This window comes from Hydra viridissima, unplaced genomic scaffold (genome assembly GCF_058129835.1).
Source record: "Hydra viridissima isolate aposymbiotic clone 2 unplaced genomic scaffold, HvirCarnegie_v1 scaffold_2, whole genome shotgun sequence".
Taxonomy (NCBI): Eukaryota; Metazoa; Cnidaria; class Hydrozoa; order Anthoathecata; family Hydridae; genus Hydra; species Hydra viridissima.
In genome coordinates, this window is record NW_028324301.1 from 21,025,083 (window position 1) to 21,045,606 (window position 20,524).

At 29.3% G+C, this 20,524-nt stretch overlaps 2 protein-coding genes and 1 pseudogene across 3 annotated transcripts; 2 read left to right on the plus strand and 1 right to left on the minus strand.

Moving 5' to 3' along the window:
• The first annotated feature begins 1,794 nt into the window (after positions 1-1,794).
• On the plus strand, positions 1,795-3,512 carry LOC149892409 (uncharacterized). Its single transcript, XM_090078582.1, has 6 exons — positions 1,795-2,014; positions 2,161-2,193; positions 2,386-2,618; positions 2,695-2,815; positions 2,962-2,976; positions 3,122-3,512. Exons 1-6 carry the CDS (start codon positions 1,936-1,938, stop codon positions 3,247-3,249), a joined length of 609 nt encoding a protein of 202 aa, XP_089934708.1. The 5' UTR covers positions 1,795-1,935; the 3' UTR covers positions 3,250-3,512.
• A 1,921-nt stretch (positions 3,513-5,433) lies between these two features.
• LOC149892410 (uncharacterized) lies at positions 5,434-6,460 on the plus strand (annotated as a pseudogene).
• A 1,260-nt stretch (positions 6,461-7,720) lies between these two features.
• Positions 7,721-15,446, minus strand: LOC149892411 (uncharacterized). 2 transcript variants are annotated; one of them, XM_090078580.1, is made up of 10 exons: positions 14,448-15,446; positions 13,072-13,478; positions 11,758-11,828; positions 11,589-11,651; positions 10,933-11,060; positions 10,749-10,842; positions 9,234-9,383; positions 8,969-9,150; positions 8,633-8,798; positions 7,721-8,237 (listed from the first exon to the last, which is right to left on the minus strand). In XM_090078580.1, the coding sequence occupies exons 1-10, from the start codon at positions 14,555-14,557 to the stop codon at positions 8,046-8,048; spliced, it is 1,563 nt and encodes a 520-aa protein (XP_089934706.1). In that variant the 5' UTR covers positions 14,558-15,446; the 3' UTR covers positions 7,721-8,045. The 2 variants fall into 2 exon arrangements, with proteins under 2 accessions (XP_089934706.1, XP_089934707.1); XM_090078581.1 differs by lacking the exons at positions 10,749-10,842; positions 10,933-11,060 and having other exon boundaries at positions 14,448-14,708.
• Positions 15,447-20,524: the final 5,078 nt, after the last annotated feature.

Below are 20,524 nucleotides of genomic sequence, written 5' to 3' on the forward strand. Positions count from 1 at the left end.
TGGCCAAGTTCAACATGATTTTTCATGATTTCTTTTAGGTTATTTTTCAGAAGAATAACAATATTATTCAATATTGGAACATGAATATTACTCTCATTTCATAATTCAACTTTTTATTACATAGAACAGGTTTACTGCTGGTCCATTCAATGTAAGGTCAGCCTATTTAGTACAATCAACTGGACTGAATGGACCATCAAACAATTTGATACAGGTCGTATTTATTGCATTTTTTAACAATGTTGTATTTGCTCAATGTTTCACAGCTTCCGAAGGGCTTTCAAACATTTAAAATATCAATCTTGTCTTCTGAAATAATACATCTGCCATAATCACAATATAAAAAATTAATCGTATTTTTTAAAAAAAGGCTAATTTTGGAATCCATTCTGTACAACTCTCCTCTACAATGCGGGGGAGTCACTTAAAAAAAAAAGTTTAAATTTGAATTATAATTAGCAGGTTGATCGGGCTATCAACTTGATTTGTCGTAATCAAATAGAATTCTTGTTCAAAGCAATTCTTCAAATACTGATCTCTTACAATCTCTATTTGAAAATATAAAGTCGTTAACTACAAGTAAATTTTGTAACCTTTACTGACTCAAACTCAAGATTATTTTTGTCATAAAGTTATCTCATATTATTTTTTTGAAGCAGGTAGTTAATTGAACTTTTTCTATAAAAGGATGCAAATTTTGAAATTGATTTTTCGAGTTCACAGAATTATAATTATGCCGGTCATACATCAGTCACTATTTTGTTAGCAATCTAGGACTAAATTTATCACTAGTTAATTTTTATATAATTTTCTCCACAACGTTTTTTAATAATAATATTTACTATCAGGTTTAAACGGTTCTGCTTGATCGAGAATATTCCACGTATGGATAGGCTCTAAACCATTATTTTTGCATTATAATATTGGTTTACCTCTGATATTAATGCTAACGTTAATACTAATATTAATGCTTTTAGAACTAACGCTTTTAAAAATTTGGGAACAAAATTATGTAAATCATTAATTTTTCCCATATTTTAGAGGTTGACTCGTAAAAGTCCTCGAAGAAAACTTACTGAAAGGTTGTTGTAAGGCTGTAGTTAATAAATATTCATATTCAAATTTGTGGAAAACTTAAAAACTTACTAAAAAATAGTTTTCCATAACATAAGAAAACAGCCTTCGACTCAAAAAAACTCGAGGAACTTCTGACACCTCAAAACTTTGATTATATGAGGCTTGTTAATAACAAAATTGATGGTTTCAATGGAGAAGTAAGAAATATATCTCATTAAGATGCAAGAAAGATACTATTGGATACAACTATCTTGATGAGAGTTAAATATCTTGATGTTAAACATTTAAACCGGTCTGAAATTGAAGAACTTAATTAAACATGCTTCCATTACAAAAATTTAAACTCATGTTGTAAACGGTAGATACGAAAGCGTTCAGATATAAAAGTATCTGATATATTACAGGCAAAACATGTATTATTGCAAACATATATTACTTATAAAAGATTTTTTAAAATATATTTTTGGACAGTTATACAGCTTTCGTTACGCTATGTAGTAATTTTTATATCTCATATACCTAGCAGTTTAGTTATTTTTCAAATAACTTTTTAAAAATAGAAAACTGTTAATAGTAAAAACAAATAAACAAAGACATTTAATGATAAAATGTTCAAAAGAAAACTTGAAAAATTTTTATCGGATTTTTTTACTATCTTAAAATCGGTCATTAGTGAAAATTCAGTGATTAATGCTCAATGCACCTTGTTTGTACCTAATGTAAGGTGCACGAGGGCACATTGTATTATTTTGAGGGGCGCAATTATCCTAATACCGATGCAAAAAAAATCTTATCCTTAAAAAAAGTTTGCAGGAAAGTCTGGGTACAGTTCTACTTCGATATGTTGATGATACAAACATGAAAGCGGTGGCAATAAAAAGTTGTATTGTGTACTTTATTTTAATACTATTTTTTGAAGAACTTTTTGTAGAATCAGGTAGCGAAAAAATTAAACTTTATTTTTAAAGTATATGAAATTACCTAATAAGTATATATATATATATATATATATATATATATATATATATATATATATATATATATATATATATATATATATATATATGTATGTATGTATTTTAGCGTCGATAAATTTCCACAAAAGAAAAAGGAGAGGTTTGTTGCGTTTGTTATATTTAAAATTTTAGGGCTGTTTTTAAAAACAATTAAGAAATTAAAATACTTCTTCCTCACTCATGAAGTCACCTAATGTTTTAATGATGAGAAATACTTCATGAGTAATCATGAAGTATTTAACAATTATCAAAATATTACCAAAAATGGTATAGAAAATATTTTATTTTACAGGCGTTTTAGCACGAACGGGAATTTGCCCAAATCCAATAAACAACTTTCAAGTAAAAGATACTCGGTTGAATTTTTTTGGACTTAGCATAATATTGCCAGGTGATGAATACCCATCATGCAACACGAACGAGTGTCTGGATGATCAAGAATGCAGCGGCGATAAAAAATGCTGTGTAAACCATTGCGGAGCTCAAGTGTGTACTGAAGCTGAAAGAGAGCCTCATCCGTGCCAGGTTCTCATTAAAATCTTTACATTTTACTTTAAATTTAAATAAGAAAAAATTTAATTACAAATTTAAATTTTTACAGCTTTTTAACTGCCCTGCTACAATGGTTTGCAAAATTCAGCGCGTTCGATGCATAGATCCTTATTGTCCAGATATGTATGCTGTACCGCGTCCCGTTTGTGTGTCAGGTGGACCTGTATACGGTAAGAAAACTTTAAAGACTAGGTTTTATATACTTGATTGTTGTATACTCCCTTTAATTATACACAATTTTTCTGAGGTTTCTGAGATTTTATTATTGTTATTTTTAAGCACTTTTTTTATTGCTTTATTTTTTTTTTATTTACAGAAATTGGAAAGAGATGTAAGTACAACATTTTTACATTATTTTGTTTACATGCATCATTTATGTCGTTGATATGCATAATTTACATATTTTTACAATTTTAGTAAGAAACTAAAATTGTAAAAAACGAACCTTGTAAGCTTTACTCTAACCACTATTTTAGCTCGAATTCCTCGACCCAGTCTCCATTCTTACGATTTACATAATAAAATGCAAAGCGAAGCAAGAGAAGTTGTTTATTCTCCAGAATATGAATGGGATAAGACCCAGGAATATAGCATTGGAGTGTAATCACTAAAAATCACAAACGGAATACGTAACTTAAAATTAGGAGGAGAGGAATAAGAGAAAAAGAACAAAAGGAAAAAATGTTTTGTTCTATTTTTAGTTTCTTTAGTACAATTACTTGATCATGTAAAATATTATTTAACTATTTCAACCTATAAATTATTATTTATAAGTTATTATTCATAAGTTATCATTATTCAATTTCATCATATAAGTTGTAAATTTATGCACAAGATTTATTAAAGCACTTAAATAAATTTTTTAGAAACATTTAATGTTTTATATTTTTTATTCTTTGTATGATAATTATTTTTTTACTATTATTATTAATTGTTATTATCACTTTTATTATTATTATTATTATTATTATTATTATTATTATTATTATTATTATTATTATTATTATTATTATTATTATTATTATTGTTATTATTATTATTATTATCATTATTATTATTATTATCATTATTATTATTATTAATGTTATTATTATCATTATTATCATTATTATTATTATTATTATTATTATTATTATTATTATTATTGTTATTATTATTATTATTATTATTATTATTATTATTATTATTATTATTGTTATTATTATTATTATTATTATTATTATTATTGTTAATAATAATAATAAAAATAAGTCATTTTTTTTAACTACTTTGTATATGATTATAAATTTTTAAAATATGTTCTTTGCTCCAAGAGTAAAAAGAAGTTTATTGATGGTTTAAAAAAAAAAAAAGATGGTGGGTATTATTTGTTTATATCTTCCCTGAGGAAAATCTTAATGTCTTCTGTCAAATGAAAAGATTTGTTGAGCTGGTTGTACAAACTGTTACACTAAAAACTGTTGTACCAAAGCTTTGTTGTTAATGAATGATTTGCTATTCAGTTTTCAAGAACTAATTTTTTGATAAAATTTGATATTTAAAAATAATGTATTGCATAATAAGCTTATTATTGCTAGTACTTCTAATGATTGAATTTTTTTTTTAATTAGTGCTTTTAGGGCTTCGAAGCTTGTTAATTATAGTATGTTATTTAATTAAATTGATTCTTGTTAATTTATCAAAATTACCTTTGTTTGAATTTTAAAAATTTTGTTTATTTAGTAAATATTTTTATTTTTTGCTATTATAATTACAACAGTTATAAAAAAAATAATAATCATTACAATTATTATTACTGCTATATTTATTATTATAATTGTTGTTATTGTAATAATTGTTATAATCATTGTTACATTTATTACAATTATCATAATTATAAAAACAACCAAAACCTAGAATAAAAGTTTTCGTGAAAGGTTTTTGTATTTACAACGTTTTTTTGATTGACTTAAATTTGAAAAGAAATATGTTATCATTTAAAATATCATAGCAAATAACAATTTCCTTTTTTTAAATTGCAGTCTTAAATTTGAGTTGTTAAACTACAATGTTAAAAATGTAAGAAGTTTTTTCCAGAAAAAAAGTAAATAAAACTTTTACTCTTAAGATAGAGCACAAACGAGCATTTATTTCAACATTTTCAGGAATAAAAATTTTTTCAGGAAGAAGTGATTGGAAAAAGGTTCTGAGAATCAATTCCTTGACTTTTAAAAGTTGATTTTCCTATTCATCCAAATAAGCTCACAATTGATCTTTCCATTTATCCAAATAGTTCTACATTTTACATTTCTATCTGATTCTTGATCTCACAAGGATCTTTTATTATGTCTTTTATTAAGCAAGTTTGAATTCTTTTCCAATTTTAGTAAATTTCATCAAAGTTCAAAGAAAATTTTAATGAAGTTGTTCTAGCGGGTTTTTTTTTCATCGAAATTATAAAATAAAAAAATTTTATCTTTTTTTTTTATTATAAAAGAGATAAATTTTTAATTATTATTTTGATTGTAAAAGAGATAAAAAGTTCAATTAGTAAGTATCTTTTTAATGATGGTCACTTTCTGGCAAAAATCGTGAATGATCTTCATTTGCATTCTCATCTTTTCTAGAAACATTTTCATCTTCACTAGAAACATTCTCATCTTCACTAGAAACATTCTCATCTTTACTAGAAACATTTTCATCAGTTTTCATCCTCCAATTCATCACTTAGAATCAAGTAATTGGGACAGTTTCACTTCTTTTCAGATTCCAATAATACTAACGTCTTTACAAAAGTTAACCATCAAAGATGCCAAAGGTGACTGAAACGGAAAGAAATTACAATCTCAAGCCAATATCTGTAGGTCCTGCCTTAATTGAACCTTGTGAAGAAATAGTAAATGAGTTATCTTCAGATCAAGCCTATAAAATATGGCAAACGGTAATTTCAGGAACTCTCACTGAAAGTTTGGCAAACCAAAAACCGGGCACTATAGCCCATTCAAGGTGGCTCAACACAGGTTCTTACTTTTATTGTGGGTATTCAACTTAGATTTAATTGTTAAGTTTATTGTATCAGATTACTTCCTTATGTGGTTCCAAATCAAAGTGAGGCATAGCTGGATAGAGGGGCCACAACACGTATTAAACCATCTCACCATTATCAAACTTCAAGATGAAATTATACAAAAAATTATTGAAAAATATTTGAGATCTTCAGCATGGTATTCTTATTCTGAAATCTTAATGCAAACGTTTATTTGCAGCCAAAACAAGTTTGAAAGGGAATTTACTGTTAATAAAATTCTGGAAATTAAAAAGCATCAGAATATGAGAAGCCTAGCTCCCAGAGCATATAAGATACCTAACTTAAGCTTGCATGCAACCACATTGACTGACCTTATAGGATGGAAAGAAGCTAATGAACCCATTTTAACCTGCCAAATGAACAATGATGATCTAGAAAAATTCCTTGAGTATCCTTATAATAGTTCCGTATTTCCCTGTTCACACCCACATGGAGTTGAGAGGACAATTAAGAAGGTAAAGAATTTTTTTCCTTCTTAATTGTCCTCTCATCTCCATGTGCGTGTGAACATAATATATTTTAAATATATTATGTTCACACGCACATTAAAATAATATATTTTAAATGACAAAAAATTTAAGAAATATTTACTGTCATGAAAGTAGCTTTTAAAACAGTTAGCTTCTTTTAGGTAACTGCAGCTTCTGAAACAATCTTTGGTTTTGAGGGAAAAGATGGTTTTATCTGAGTTAAGAGCAAAGAATAGAGTCCTCTTTTTGCAAGCAAGAAGAACCTCTATTCATTTTAGCATTCATTTTAGTAACTTTTAGAACCTATTTTGTTCCAAATTACACGTCAAAATATTCATTAGTGCTTGAGATAAGCGTCCTTTTATAAGCAGCTAAAAGTGAATTTTTCGTTTTTTTGTTTTTTTCCATTAAATTTTGTGTGCGGAATAAAATTTCTGCTGCCTAAACGTTGAAAATGTTGCAGAAGGCCTTCGGTGAGTAAGCACTATTGAAGACGAGAGTTTATGAGTGGTACGAAATGTTCAAAAAAGGGTCGGTAAAGCGTTAAAGACGAAGCATGGCCAAGACCACCATCAACATCAACTGATGAGCTATACGTCAGCAAAATCAAAGACTTGGTTTTCCAAAATTGTCGATTGACAGTCCGAGACCTTACTAACTTTTTTTAAATATCGGATCAGTGAAAACTATTTTGAATACCCATTTGGGCCTCAGAAAAGTGAAACCTCAATTTCATGGAAAAACAGCGCTGCGTTGAAGTGTGTGAGTCAATGCTTTTCGACTATCAAGACAAAATGAAACGCATCAGAATTCCGCTTACGACCCGGAAACAACCAAACAATCAGGTGAATACCGTGCCAAAGTTCACCCGTGACCGAAAAAACTACGTCAAAGCAAGGCAAAAATCAAAGTCATGCTGACATATCGTGGATTATCTTTGATTATCGTGGTGTGGTGCATTATGAATTCCTTCCAACCGGCCAAACTATCAACAAAGAATACTATTCGGGTGCTATACGTCGTTTGAAAAATGCTGTGCGTCAAAAGACTTGGTTTTTGCGTCAAGATAATGCACGATCTCACACTGCACTCGTAATTCGTGGTCATTTCGCCACAAACTCAACCCATATTGTTTTGCAACCAACGTATTCGCTTGACTTAGCACCAAGTGACTTCTGCTTATTTGCTAACTGAAGAAATCGCTCCGTGGACACCGCTTTCAATTGATAGAAGAGATAGAAACTGAAACGACTGAGTTGAAGGCTCTGAGGACTTTGAAGAAGACTTTGCAGAATGTTTTGAAAATTGGAAAAAAAGTTGGCACAAGTAAATTGCATTGGGAGGAGGAGGAGATGGGATACACATTTTAAACTTTGCTCTCCCCTCCTCATTTCAAATATTTTCAAAAATTAAGGTCTATTTTTGCAAATGTTTCTTTTATTTTGATAAATTTTTATATGCCCACCCTTAATGTGTGTACCTAGAGGCAAATAAAATCTTGGGCATGACCTTATTAATGCAAGTTGAAAACTACAGGATGCCCTATTACATATACATAAAACACGGAGTTTACAAAAAAATGATTACAGGATCATTAAAATAAACCTTCAGAGTATTGATTGAGCTATATTACAACAATATCCACTACATACAACAGCTGTAACAACGACATTCAACGTTATGTTACATTTGTCGGCTTTAACAACAGGTTTAGTATACACCAAGTATGGCGCGCTAATCATTGAAAATAATACTACGCAATCGCGTTTGGTACACAGTTGTAACAATTATTTCAGTCAAAAGACTTTTCTTGACAGAAACACAAGATGATGTCGCGCTTCTCAGTTGTAATTGATGGTATATTTAAATAGAGTACTGCGCATCGTTATTACGATTTGCAGTTAGAGGCGGCGCCAACTTTACAAATTCAAGAAGATTAAGGAAAACACCACGGTCGAAAGGATTGTAGAAATTCCCAGAAGCGTCTTTCAAATATAGATATCTTGATTTGTTAATGCGCTCGTTGGTTGTGATGTTAAGAGCGGCCTGGTAGATCTACATAAAAATAAGACTTTTTTCAATTTATCATGAATTTGGATTTAGTTTTCACATTAAAAACTTTGGTAACTTAACCATAATTATTTATTAAGAAACTATTTCAACTTGAAATATAATTTGACATTCAACGACTTTTATTAAAGTTGTTAAAGAAATTTAAGTTTAACAAACCGTATCTAAAAAGCACATTCTCTTCTCAATTGGCGTTTTTAGTACAAATATTTTTAATAATATTAGTAAAAGTTTAGGAGTTGGTTTTGGAAAGGATACTCCCCGAAAATAAATTCTCAAACTAATAACTCCGGATACTATATACAAACCTCCGGATACTATATACAAACCTCCGGATATTACATAAAAACACTATAAATTATGAGTAAACAAACACTTACAGTAATACACATCATTGACAGAATAAATGGTGCAAACACACCATAAATAATTAGAAATGACAGTCGGATAATTGTCCAACCCAGAGCAAAAACTATTTGCGAAGCCATATAGATTGCTAACCACATATTTACAGATGCACTCACAAGGAATAAAAAGAACTGAACCCTAATTTAAACAATAATTATTGAATATAACTAAATAGAAAAGCTGAATGAGAGTTTTTTTAATTATCAAAATAAAAACTCAACAGAAACCATCTTATGCAAAATAAAACACTTTGAATTGTCTTTTATTGACTTATTTAAAAAAACAAAAAACAACTCAGTTCTATTTACCTATTATTTGGTCCGACACAGTTGTTGACAAAATTACAATGATGATCCATTTCATTAACACAACGATCACACAACCTACAGTGCTTTGCTCTTAATGGGCGGACTAAACGACAGGTGTGGCATAGCCTTGCCAATGGATTTGAAGATGGATTATCAATTTCCCATTCTTTATGAAGAGAAACCTAAAAAAATTATGAAATTAACAAAAAAAAAACAAAAAAAAAAACAGTAACTTTGTTTTGTTAAATGTTAATAAGCTGAAAACCTTTTTTAAAGCAAGATCATATTCATCTGAATGCTGAGGGAGAAATCCAGGATCAATATTTGCTGTTCGTATGAAAAAATACCACATAGGAATGTTGCATATTAGAAATACAATGTTTAAGATAGGAATCTGCTCAGCTAAGAAATTTATCTAAAAATACCAAAATTTTATTAACAAAGCTAAAAAATAATTTAAGAAATTTCCACATGATAACAGATGATACAATTTTCAAAACTCAAATTATAAAAAAAAATTTTTTAAAACCATAATAAATTGCACCAGAAATGTTGCAATTTGTATGAAGTATGATTTCCATGCACAACATAAAGAATACCAGAAAAAAGCTCACACAATACTAAGATATTTACCACATGTGGTGTGATAAGTTACCCATCATAGTTAATATAATAAGTTTGGGTGATAGATATATTTATTTCTGAAACTAATTTTTTCCTGTGGTTCCTATGATCAATCTTTACAACATGCAAACATTTTTGGCTTAAAAATTAAAAATGTTAGAGGAAAATTGTGAGGAAGTAGTAGAGGCCCTTCATGCAGGCTTCATGAAGGCCCCCTCTGACTCTTCATGTCCTCTAGCAAGATATAAAGTCATTTAATGTATTCAGAAAGACTAACAACATCAAAAAAACTTCTCGTTAGCAATAGCAACATCAAAAGAAAGTTCAAAAGTAATGTCAGGTTTCCAGTTGCTACCAAGACTTTCATAGCCAAAGTTAAGGTCTGCATAAAGAACCCCTTCAAGACCATGAGGCCAAAGACCAGAAACATGAATTTGTCAGAGAAGGCTGACAGAAGAATTGTCAAACATTTATTATGGTCAAATCTTGAGTTAATTTTCTTTCTACTCTTATTTGAAGGAACAGAAACTTCAAAACTGTAAGACATTTCTTTGGATTTTTAAGAAAAAAACTCCAGTATCATCTTCTCAGAAATATTTTTTGATTAAACAGACAGGAGAACAAACAGGTACATCTCTACCTTAATAATTGAGGACACACCTGATCATATCAATACAATAATCAGATAGAACACCTGAACCAGGTTATAGTTTGGTTGCTTCAAATGACCTCAAAATGCCCCCCCCCCCCATTGTTTCTACTATAAGGTTTCAGGATGGTTGATAAAGAGTACCAAGAAAGTTCTTCAACCTCATATTATTCCATGGAAACAAGCAAACTTTAGCGATAACCCCCATAACACAGCAAACTTGGCCCAAGGCAGACTCAGAGACAACACCAAAATTTGGCCTTAAGATGTGTGGCTGATAAAGCTGTGGACTCAAATTCAAGCAGTGGCTTTTAGCAAGCTGACTACATCCAGCCACATGTAAAAATTTGGCTTTACCTGAAAGTTGTTGGATAGATAAATTTTCATATTCAATGGAAATTATTTAATTTTATTTAAACTTTGTTGGTTTATCAATGGGTAAATTAGCATGCCACATGCAATATATTCGCTTATCTTCTAACAAATTTATTATTATAATGAACATACATGATAAATGTACAAAGGATAGCTGAAGCCCAACATCATAAATATAAAAAAGAACACATGGCGTCTCTGACCAATATGTTCAAGTATTCTTTTGCTGCAACAAAGAAAATACAAAAGCGATGAAATTTTTAAATTTTTTTTTAATTTCTGAATATGAAATAATATTTAAAAAAATATAACAAACCAAAAACTGCAGTATGTATTCACTTTCATTTGTTTTTCCAAAAAAGAAACAATATCTTGATAGTTTCTTCCCTTCGCTAAGTCCAGAGGTGTTTTGTTGTTGCAATCACGTAATTCAAGATCACAACCCTGTAATTAAATTGCCAGTCTTTAATCTATCAAATAGACTTCAAAATGCTTCAATAAAAATTCCTAATGCAAATTTTAAATCAAATATCCTTTAAAAATGCTTAAAACGAGAAATTTAGAATAAAATAAAATAATTTTTTCTGAATTTCACATCATTTAATTTTAACTTCACATTTGAGAGAATAAAGAAGCATAAAAATATTGATTCATAATGAATCAGCTCGCTCAGGATATTGGTCTTGGCTGTTTTAGCTTTTTATGTGTATTTTTTTTACACAAACAATAAGTATAAGGCATTTGAAATTTTAAATTTTGTAAAATGGATAGCAAAACAATGAGTCAACAAAAAACAAGAAAATCTTTTAAAAAGATGGTAGATATTATTTTCAAAAGAAATATTTGCAGATATCATGGGGTATTTTTTAAGAGAACTTTTCATATCAAACAAAACAAAAAAGTTACTTAAAAAATTCATCAAGTAATAAGTAACCATGTTTTCACAAAAATTAATATTTAAATTTTAAATACCTGCTTATTTATAAGCTTCACCATTTCAAGGTTTCCACTCAAACATGCCAGATGCATTGGGGTCTGAAAAAATTTAATTTTTGTTGACATAAAAGAATTGTTCTTGTTGTGTCCTCAAATTATTTAAAATTCTTTTTAAAAAACAATACAAAAACAAGGACTAGAATACCTGCCCAACATCATCTTTTTGTTTTGGATTAAAGCCACTATAAAGCAACAACTGACCAATTTCACTGTACCCTAGAAATACAAATACACAAATCATGAGCATTCACAATAAAAAAAAAATGCTTTTAAATGGTCTCTGACCATCCAAAATAGGGCAAATATTGACCAATTTTACAAAAAGTAGATAAAACTTTTAACCTATATTTTTATAAACCATCAAACTACATGGAAAAGTCTTAGCTTTACAAATCTTACTTTGTCTTTAAGCCAAAAAAGTCTAAACAAATTTTATTGCTAATTTGAGAATGAAAATAAATATCTCATTAATAAAATTACATTTAACTTACTTGCCAGTTTTTTTTGCTTTAAAAAATATGAGAATTTAAGTATTGGATATGAATGCCCCCTAATTTTTGCCAAATTACTTCAAGTCTTAGACAAAGTTGACTCATTTTAAAGGATGTGTACTTTCAAGAGCAAAACCAAACAGCTCTTCCATCAAACTTACATCACATTTTTGGATTTTTACAGTGCTACCCAATTTGACAAAGGACCACTAGATTTTTGCACAGCATTTTAACAATCACAAGATTTTACACTGATCAAAACTATAAATCAGCACAAACAGCAATAATAACTACAGCAATATCTTCCATGATTATTACTGCAGCAAAAATGGTTAAATGGTTCACTGGGCAACAAAAAAAATGTCATTATATGCCAATCAACTTCAAATGTATCATATTGATTTTCAGTTTGGTAATGCCAAATACTGAATTTGGTTCTGAAGACAGCTAATAATGATATTGAAAGATTTTAATTAATAGAAATCAAATTCAGACTTTTAAAAATTGTAATGTTCTCTGTAAAAATTAACGCTTTAAGTAGTGGTAAAACCAATATTATAAGCAAGTTACACACCACAGTACTAAAAGTTTACTGGCAACAATCTATTACCACATACCTTCTAATTTCTTTAAAAATATGTTAAAATTGCCTTCAACATAGCATTTAAAACAAAAAATCTCTTTTTTTAAAAGAAACTTTTATTAAATAAGTATTACATGTCTAACTACCAATTTTATAAAAGATTATTACAATATGATTGTAAGCATAAAAGAGTGACATGGTTTACAAAATTATTATAGCATGATTTACCAGATTATTATAATATGATTTTATGCATTAAAGATTATTACATGATTTACCAGATCAATTATAATTTAAAAAAAGCATGACTTTTATAAAATTCTGCCTTTGTATCGTTCTCAAATGCATAATATAAAACAAGCAAATTTTTAAACAAAAAAACTACCTTTAAATGATGCCCAATGCAGAGCAGTATCTCCATCAACATCAGTAAAGTCTTTTCTTGCTCCCTTGCCTATTAAATAACTAACTAGCATAGTTTTTCCATACTGGGTTGCAATGATCAAAGGTGTGCATCCTCTTTTATCTGTTGTATTAACAGATACACCATGCAGAAGGAGTAAGTCTACTGTTAAAATTTGACCATTAACACAAGCCCAATGAATTGGCTTGGATCCTAATTCATTTAAACTAGCTTTATCTAATGGAGCATTGCATTGTATGAAAAATCTCACTATATTATTATGACCACTTAGACATGCCCAATGCAAGGCAGTATGCCCTCTTTCATCATGTTCGAGGAGATATTCCACACCTTTTTCTTCTATTATTTTTTGGCAGCGTGCTAGATCCCTAAATATAAGAAATGCAACTTTTAGAGCTATCAGCAGAAAAAATATAAAAACAGATTACAACCTGGCTTTTGAAATAGTCTTTCTATTGTAATAAGAATTTAAACATTCTAATTTAAGACTTATTTTTTATATTTTCTGTAAGTAAATACTATAAGAAGATATTTAAGTTGAATAATTATAAAATTTGTTCAAAACCAAAAACAGTTATTTTTTTCATTAAAAAACTTTAAAATTTAAAGTCCAGAACTTTAAAAATTTAATGTCTTGAATAAGACTTTAATTTTAACATAACTAAGTTTATGTGAGGTTTTTCCACTGGAGCTTTTTAAATCAAATTAAATTATTATTATCATTTTAAAATTATTTTAACCCTCTAAGGCCCACTGGGTCACCAGTGACCAACCACAAAAAATCTGTTTAAGAAAAATCTATTTCATGTTTAAATTTTTTCTTTAAGTTTTAAATTCCAATGTTCCATCTGTAGGACTCAGGGGAATTACCAATTACAATGAATTTTTTTAATTACTAAGTAAAATCACATTTTACATATGGGCCTCATATGGGCCTCATTGACTTTTCAAATCATGACAGATTTGAGTCATATAATAACTGCTTTATACAAGATAAGACAATATTTAGTATTAATGTGTGTCTAAATGATGTATTGTATGTAATGAATGTGTATCATATTTGATATGAATTTGATCTTTATTATGCACTTACAACACTTTTAAAATTGTTAAGTCTTGGGCTATAAGGAAAAAAACATTAAAAATATTGAATTATTGACACATCATTTGTATTTATACTAAAGGAAAAAATTCTAAAATCATTATAAGAAAATGTGGGTTTTCAGAGGGTTAAACTGTTTACATTTAACAGTAGGTAATTGTATAATGTAATTTAGCTATCGTATATAAATTTTGACTAGTAAATCCAAAATGAGCATTAAGATAATAATTTTTACCCAAGCTGAGACGCTCTATATATATCTAATTCTTGTACTTTTAAAGTTGGTTGTTGATATATAACTTTGTTAGTGTTCGGATCATCTCCAGAAGTTTCAGTAGTAGCCATTTTTAAAGTTAAAATTTTTTTATCAACAAAATATTCTTCTGTTTAATCGGACCAACTTGAAATTGTTCTCCACCCGTCTTTTCGAAACGTTATTCATTCAGACGGGCAAATTAATAGAGTAGACTCGACAGTTACCACAGATTGTCATATTATCAACCTGGCTGACCCAAGAGCGCCACCTATATGGGATAGTATACATATCTAAGGATTCCAAGATACAAATTTTGAAACTATTTAATTACCATGGGAAAAAATTGCCTTTGATTTTTGACTCCTTGCATAAAATTACTATACCTTTATAGAATAGAAAAGCGGCTTTAAAATAAATGGTCTCAACAAACTCTGGATAAAAGATTAGCATGAACCTTGAAAATTTTCCGGTTGTATTAAATGTGTAAGTTTAGTTATTTCATTTTTTGACATGTTTGCACTTGTGGAACTTTCCTTACCAGTACTATGAACACAAGCCAGTGTCATGATAAAGATTGCGTACAAACTCCGTTAGGCTATACCTACAAGTTTTACTAAACTGTTTTTTTATCCACCCTTATGACTTTGATTTTTCAGAGGGAAAACTGACACTGTTGAAAACCTACATTTTCTGTTTTTCTCTATTTCAGTGTAAATAACAATGCTTGATTTCAATTTTAAAGCATATAAAATGTTGTTTAAATTACACACACAAGTATGCTCGCCATCAGGAGTATCTTTATGAAAAAAATTGTGCTAAAGTTAAAATTTTTTTCCTTTAATTTAGACTACAATTCCGAATTAATTCCATAATTGATCAACTTGAAAGAAATTTTTTTTCAAAATCCTTAATTTTTTTTTATACTCAACTTTTTCTACTTTCCCCACTTCCATATGTTTAAAGTGTATCCATGTGATTGAAAAGGTTCATGAATATTTCAGCAATTTAGATTTGAATTCACAATTATATATTGATGGAGTTTTCTTGAGATTTATCATTTCAGGTTCATCAATACTTCCATGGTCTAGACCCTCCAATCTACAAAATTCAAGTAGAATAGCCTCAAGTAAATTACCGTGATTAATTCCTAACTTTTGAATGATAGGAATTAATATGTTTTTTTATAATTACTTTAAGCAATGAACTATTATTCGTTAATTTGTATGAAAGTTTTATTTTCAAGCATTTAATCCAGGCAGTAGGAAGTCAAACCATGAAACTTTTGGTTTTTGAGGTTTGAAATTTAGCATAATTTGTTTAAGCATGAGTTTTTGAATTTTGGCTTTTGAGTTATGACAAATTATCTCTGTAGTGCTAATGTAATGTAAAAAATGTGTGAAAAATAATTGATATGAAATTTAGATTTGATTTTCTTTAAAAGTTTGTATAATGAATTAGGGCAAGTTTTGGCAACTGTTTTTTTTTTTCTGCTTTCATATATACCTATCGATGGGAAATTGTTAAAACTACCATGGAATCTTGTGGAATCTCTTAGTTTTTCAACCGAACTCATGATTAAAGAAATAGTTTAAGATCTTAGGAATGACGATGTAAAATCAAAATGCAGTTTCAAAAATATTGTTTATAGTAACCAAATTTTTTAAACATATGTCTTCAAATTAATTTTTTAACAATATGATGATCGTAATGTCTATCATTATTTTTAATGTTTTTAACAAATTAGAAAACTTCTGTTAGGGCTTCAAATGGGTCATGGAGGCCATCTTCGACCATCTTCGTAGCCTGTACAATTAGATGTTTTCATCAGCTATGTTCTTGAAGAAGTAATTAAGGCATCCTTTCTTTTCTTTTCTTTGCATATTTAAAAAGTTTTATCGGAATTTCTCTTTTTTTCCAAATAACTGGCTCAAGATTTCGGGTTCAAGATTTCATTTAAACATAGTTTATATATGGTAGATAATAGCATCTGTTATAAATATTAACCTCCACCTACGGGTAAACGCATCCATGCCTCAAATGAGTATCATGTATCATGTCACATACTACAAGATCTCATAGTATGTCACATGACCTCTATACCAAACCGTCAAGTAATGTACATTACTGAAGTTGTAAAAGAGGAAGAGGAAGAGTTACAGTTCTTATATTGGCATTTGGTATGGGAAACCTAGATAATTGGATAGAACCTGGCGGATTGGTGTTGGGTGTCAAACCATATGGAGGATTTATTGGGTCCGGTATAGACAAAGTGGAAAAGTGATCATTCTAATAATTGTTTCATAGCTTGAATGACGCCAAGGTTTTCAAATACCATCTCGTCAATTCTGTAAGCTAAGCAATTGGTTAATTGTAAAAGAATGAATCCTAGAAGTGTATTAGTAACTACGAATGCTATATATAAAAATGAAATTTTTATGTTGCATTCACAAAAAAAAAGTTAAAACATATTTTAAAAGTAAATGAAATAGCTTATGTATCTTTTATTGAGTCAAGAAATGTTACATTTATTAAATGAGAGTTTATCAATGAAAACAAGTGATGTAATGGAATGAAAACAAGTGACGAAATGGGTTTTATCAAATATATTTCATATAAATAATTACAACTTTTGTTTTTTCTTTAATGGGTCTTCTTCTTCCTCTTTTACAACTTTAGAAACGTACATTACGGGATGGTTTGGTATAAATAGTTTTAGCATACTATTTGAAACTGCAATTTGTGATGGATTGGTGGCATTGTTAAATGGGTTATCCATTTTAACTGCAGAGTATGTAAGATCATTACCATAATTAACTTTATTTAAAGATGCATTTTTTCTAGTAGATGGCCATAGCAAGGGCTTTTCAAAAATGAGATTTTTCATATAGGCTTGAAACGTATGTGTGTAGTGGATTTTAAATCTCACAGTTGTAGGCATAATATCTTTTTCATTATAAGAAGGATTAATGCATAATGTTAAAGTTTTAGTTGTTTTATTGGCTTAGAATTTCGGAACACATCGCAAATAATTAAAATCACAACTGATAGATTCCGGTGTGAAGTTACATTGATTGAGTGCTTCAATTTCCCCCAAACGACATAGTTGAGGGGGTTTAATTCAAGGTAGGACAAAGGCTAGAAGGTAGTTGGTCAAAAAACTGTAAATTAATCTTTGTAGAATTTCTGCACTTATTTTGCAGTAGTAGGCGGAGCACAAACCCTGGGTTCACATACAATTCTCATTTGGTTAATTCACTTTCAGCTAAAACTTTGTACCGCTGGACCTTGCAATAAACTTTAGCTCCCAATTTTTTAACAGGTTTAAAAAATTGAAGAGGCACCTTTTTTCTATCAGATTCCTAGAACTCCTTTTTCCATCACTAGACTTTTTTTTTTCATCACAACTTCTAGAACCATGGCTTGAGCTGGGTACTTGGTTCTAAAGGTTTCTTTCTAAAAGGTGTTTTATGGTCCTCGCATATGAGGTAAGCTGTAAATCAGTATAAACAGTCTTTTTATAACCTGCGGGCTAACGTTCATAGTTGGATAGTTTTACTATGGAATCTGTAGGATCTTTCAATATTTTGGTTTTTGAGAGACTATAATTCTGTTTTTTATTCATGTGTCCACCACTTAACTTTCTATTAAAGCCTTCTCCAACTAAAATTTGGTCCTCAATATTTTTGACGGTGCTCATAGACACCCCAACAGTTTCCACAATATATCTAATTTTCAATTCAGCTAGAAGCAAGTCCTATCCCACCCAACATGAGACGACTTAAAGACATATGTAACTTATCTTTAACTCATCTAGACGTCTGCAACTAGTTAAAGACGTGTTTATGACGGCTTTTCCACACCTCATTAAGACGTCTTCCGACAACCAGTTTATGACGTCCGCAAGACATCTTGACAAGACGTCTTACAGAATAACCAGTTTAAAACGTCCGTAAGACATCTGAACAAGACGTCTGTCGGAACAACCAATTTAAGATGTCCGTAAGATATCTTAACAAGACGTCTTTCGGAATAACCATTTTAAGACGTCTTTAACATATCTTAACAAGACGTCTGTTGCAATAACCAGTTTATGACGTCTTTTGGAATAACCAGTTTAAGATGTCTTTCAGAATAACCAGTTTAAGATGTATTTAACTTATCTTAACAAGAAACCTGTCAGAATAACCAGTTTAAGACGTCCGTAAGACATCTTAACGAGACGGTTGTCGGAATAACCAGTTTAAGACGTCTGTTCGAATAACCAGCTTAAGACGTCTTTCGGAATAACCAGTTTAAGATGTCTTTAATCATAGACGTTTCCCACCCAACAACAAGTCGTCTTAAAGACAAATTTAAAACGACTTGAAATTGGTATTAAAGATGTCTTAAACTGGTCTCAAATGAAACAGCGTAAGTCGTCTTATTTAAAACGTCTTAAAGTTGTCATATTTAACACCCATTAACGACGGCTTAAAAAGACGTGTGTAATGTATATATATATATATGTTCAACAACAGAAATATATACAGTTATGGTTAAATAACTTATACATAAAATGAATACAAGAAAGCAAAAATAATTTGTCACAGTTTTAAAGAATTTAGCAAAGCCAATTTATGGCAAACCGCAAGAATAGCTAAGAATTTAATATTAACATAATATGATTTACCAGCTATATATAACCTTAAATTTATTTGACAAAAACTAATGGGTTATTATGTGCTTTTTATGATAAATGAAAAAATATATGAAATATGAAAAACGAAAATATGAAATATCTGCCGCATTTTGTAGGATAATTATAAATTTAAATCATTTTTGAAAAGGTTTTGTATTATCCAATGAATTATAAAATAGCTTGGTGAATGAAGGACTAAGCTGGCAAATGATGGACAAAAGAATTGAATGAAATCAGATCTTGATAAAAAAGTATATTTAAGCTTTTTTATATTTAGTTATACTTTTTTTAGTCATTTTAAATTTAACCTTACAGATCTATTTTATCATTCACAGACTTTGTTTACAATAAAAAAGTTCCCAAGTTTACAAATGTTCATCTTGAAAAAATGATAAAATCTGTTCGTGCCGACAACTTATTTTCTTTATTTTGGTGTAATTTGTTTAGTAATTTGTCAACAAGTGAAGTAGTTACTTTATCATGTACAGTCTTATTAAACAAATGCTATAAAAGTTTAAACTGATACAAAAAGTTAAACTGTAATAAGTTGCACGTCCACTCTTATACATCCGTGCTTTAATTCCTTCCTTAATTGGGTTTTTAATTACGTCTTTATATCCATTTACGGAAGAATGACAAGAATTGTGTGGTTTAAAGTTATTCAGTCTGACAATAAAATCAGTTGAACACACTGTTAAAGTTAGAACTTTTCTCTGTGATTCTCCAGCAAGATCATTTTTAAAATGGACTGTTGTTCATACTGGATATTATTCTTGTGAAACGGTGCATTATCAAAGGTTCTTGGGAAGGAAGAGTAGTAATGATGTTTAAAATAGTTTAATGAAAAACAAGAATTTTGCAAGCGAACAGATTACGATTTTAGTTGCCAGTCGTATAAGTAACATCAAAAATATAGTCTCCTCTTATAGCTACTGGTATTATATATGTTTCCGGATTTCTGCTTTGACTATATACAAAAGACCAACTAATAATTCAAAAGAATTTTGAACTATTTCCGTAAAGGACCTATGGCTAGGTTATTACTAGCACAGTTTACAGATATCAGAGAAACTAATCGAATTTAGAAATTATATTGTTTGCTGATGATAAATTTCAACATGGATAGACAGAGAGGCGGATAGAGAAATTTTAAAGAAACCCACCTTTATAAATGTATAATTGGTAAGTGTCTTCTAACGCTGCTTTCCAAAAAAACAAGAGGCTGTCCAAAGGAATCGGAAAAGACAGTCCATAAATTTATTTAGGGTGTGTTAAAAAGCGCACCAGCATCACGAAAATATGATAAAATTTCATAATCATGTACTCTTTTTTTGTGGATACTGTGAAGTATTTTTCTATAGTAAATCATGCCTCTTTT

What these genes read in the sequence shown, in the direction of transcription:
- LOC149892411 (XM_090078580.1), bottom strand. Translation starts at nt 14,557, where the DNA reads ATGGCTACTACTGAAACTTCTGGAGATGATCCGAACACTAACAAAGTT. An exon ending in GCATTGGGCATCATTTAAAG is followed by an intron (nt 11,829 to 13,071) that starts GTAGTTTTTTTG and finishes TTGTATTTCTAG; the next exon opens with GGTACAGTGAAATTGGTCAG. An exon ending in AAAAAGATGATGTTGGGCAG is followed by an intron (nt 11,652 to 11,757) that starts GTATTCTAGTCC and finishes AAATTTTTTCAG; the next exon opens with ACCCCAATGCATCTGGCATG.
- LOC149892409 (XM_090078582.1), top strand. Translation starts at nt 1,936, where the DNA reads ATGAAAGCGGTGGCAATAAAAAGTTGTATTGTGTACTTTATTTTAATA. An exon ending in CCACAAAAGAAAAAGGAGAG is followed by an intron (nt 2,194 to 2,385) that starts GTTTGTTGCGTT and finishes TTTATTTTACAG; the next exon opens with GCGTTTTAGCACGAACGGGA. An exon ending in GAGAGCCTCATCCGTGCCAG is followed by an intron (nt 2,619 to 2,694) that starts GTTCTCATTAAA and finishes AAATTTTTACAG; the next exon opens with CTTTTTAACTGCCCTGCTAC.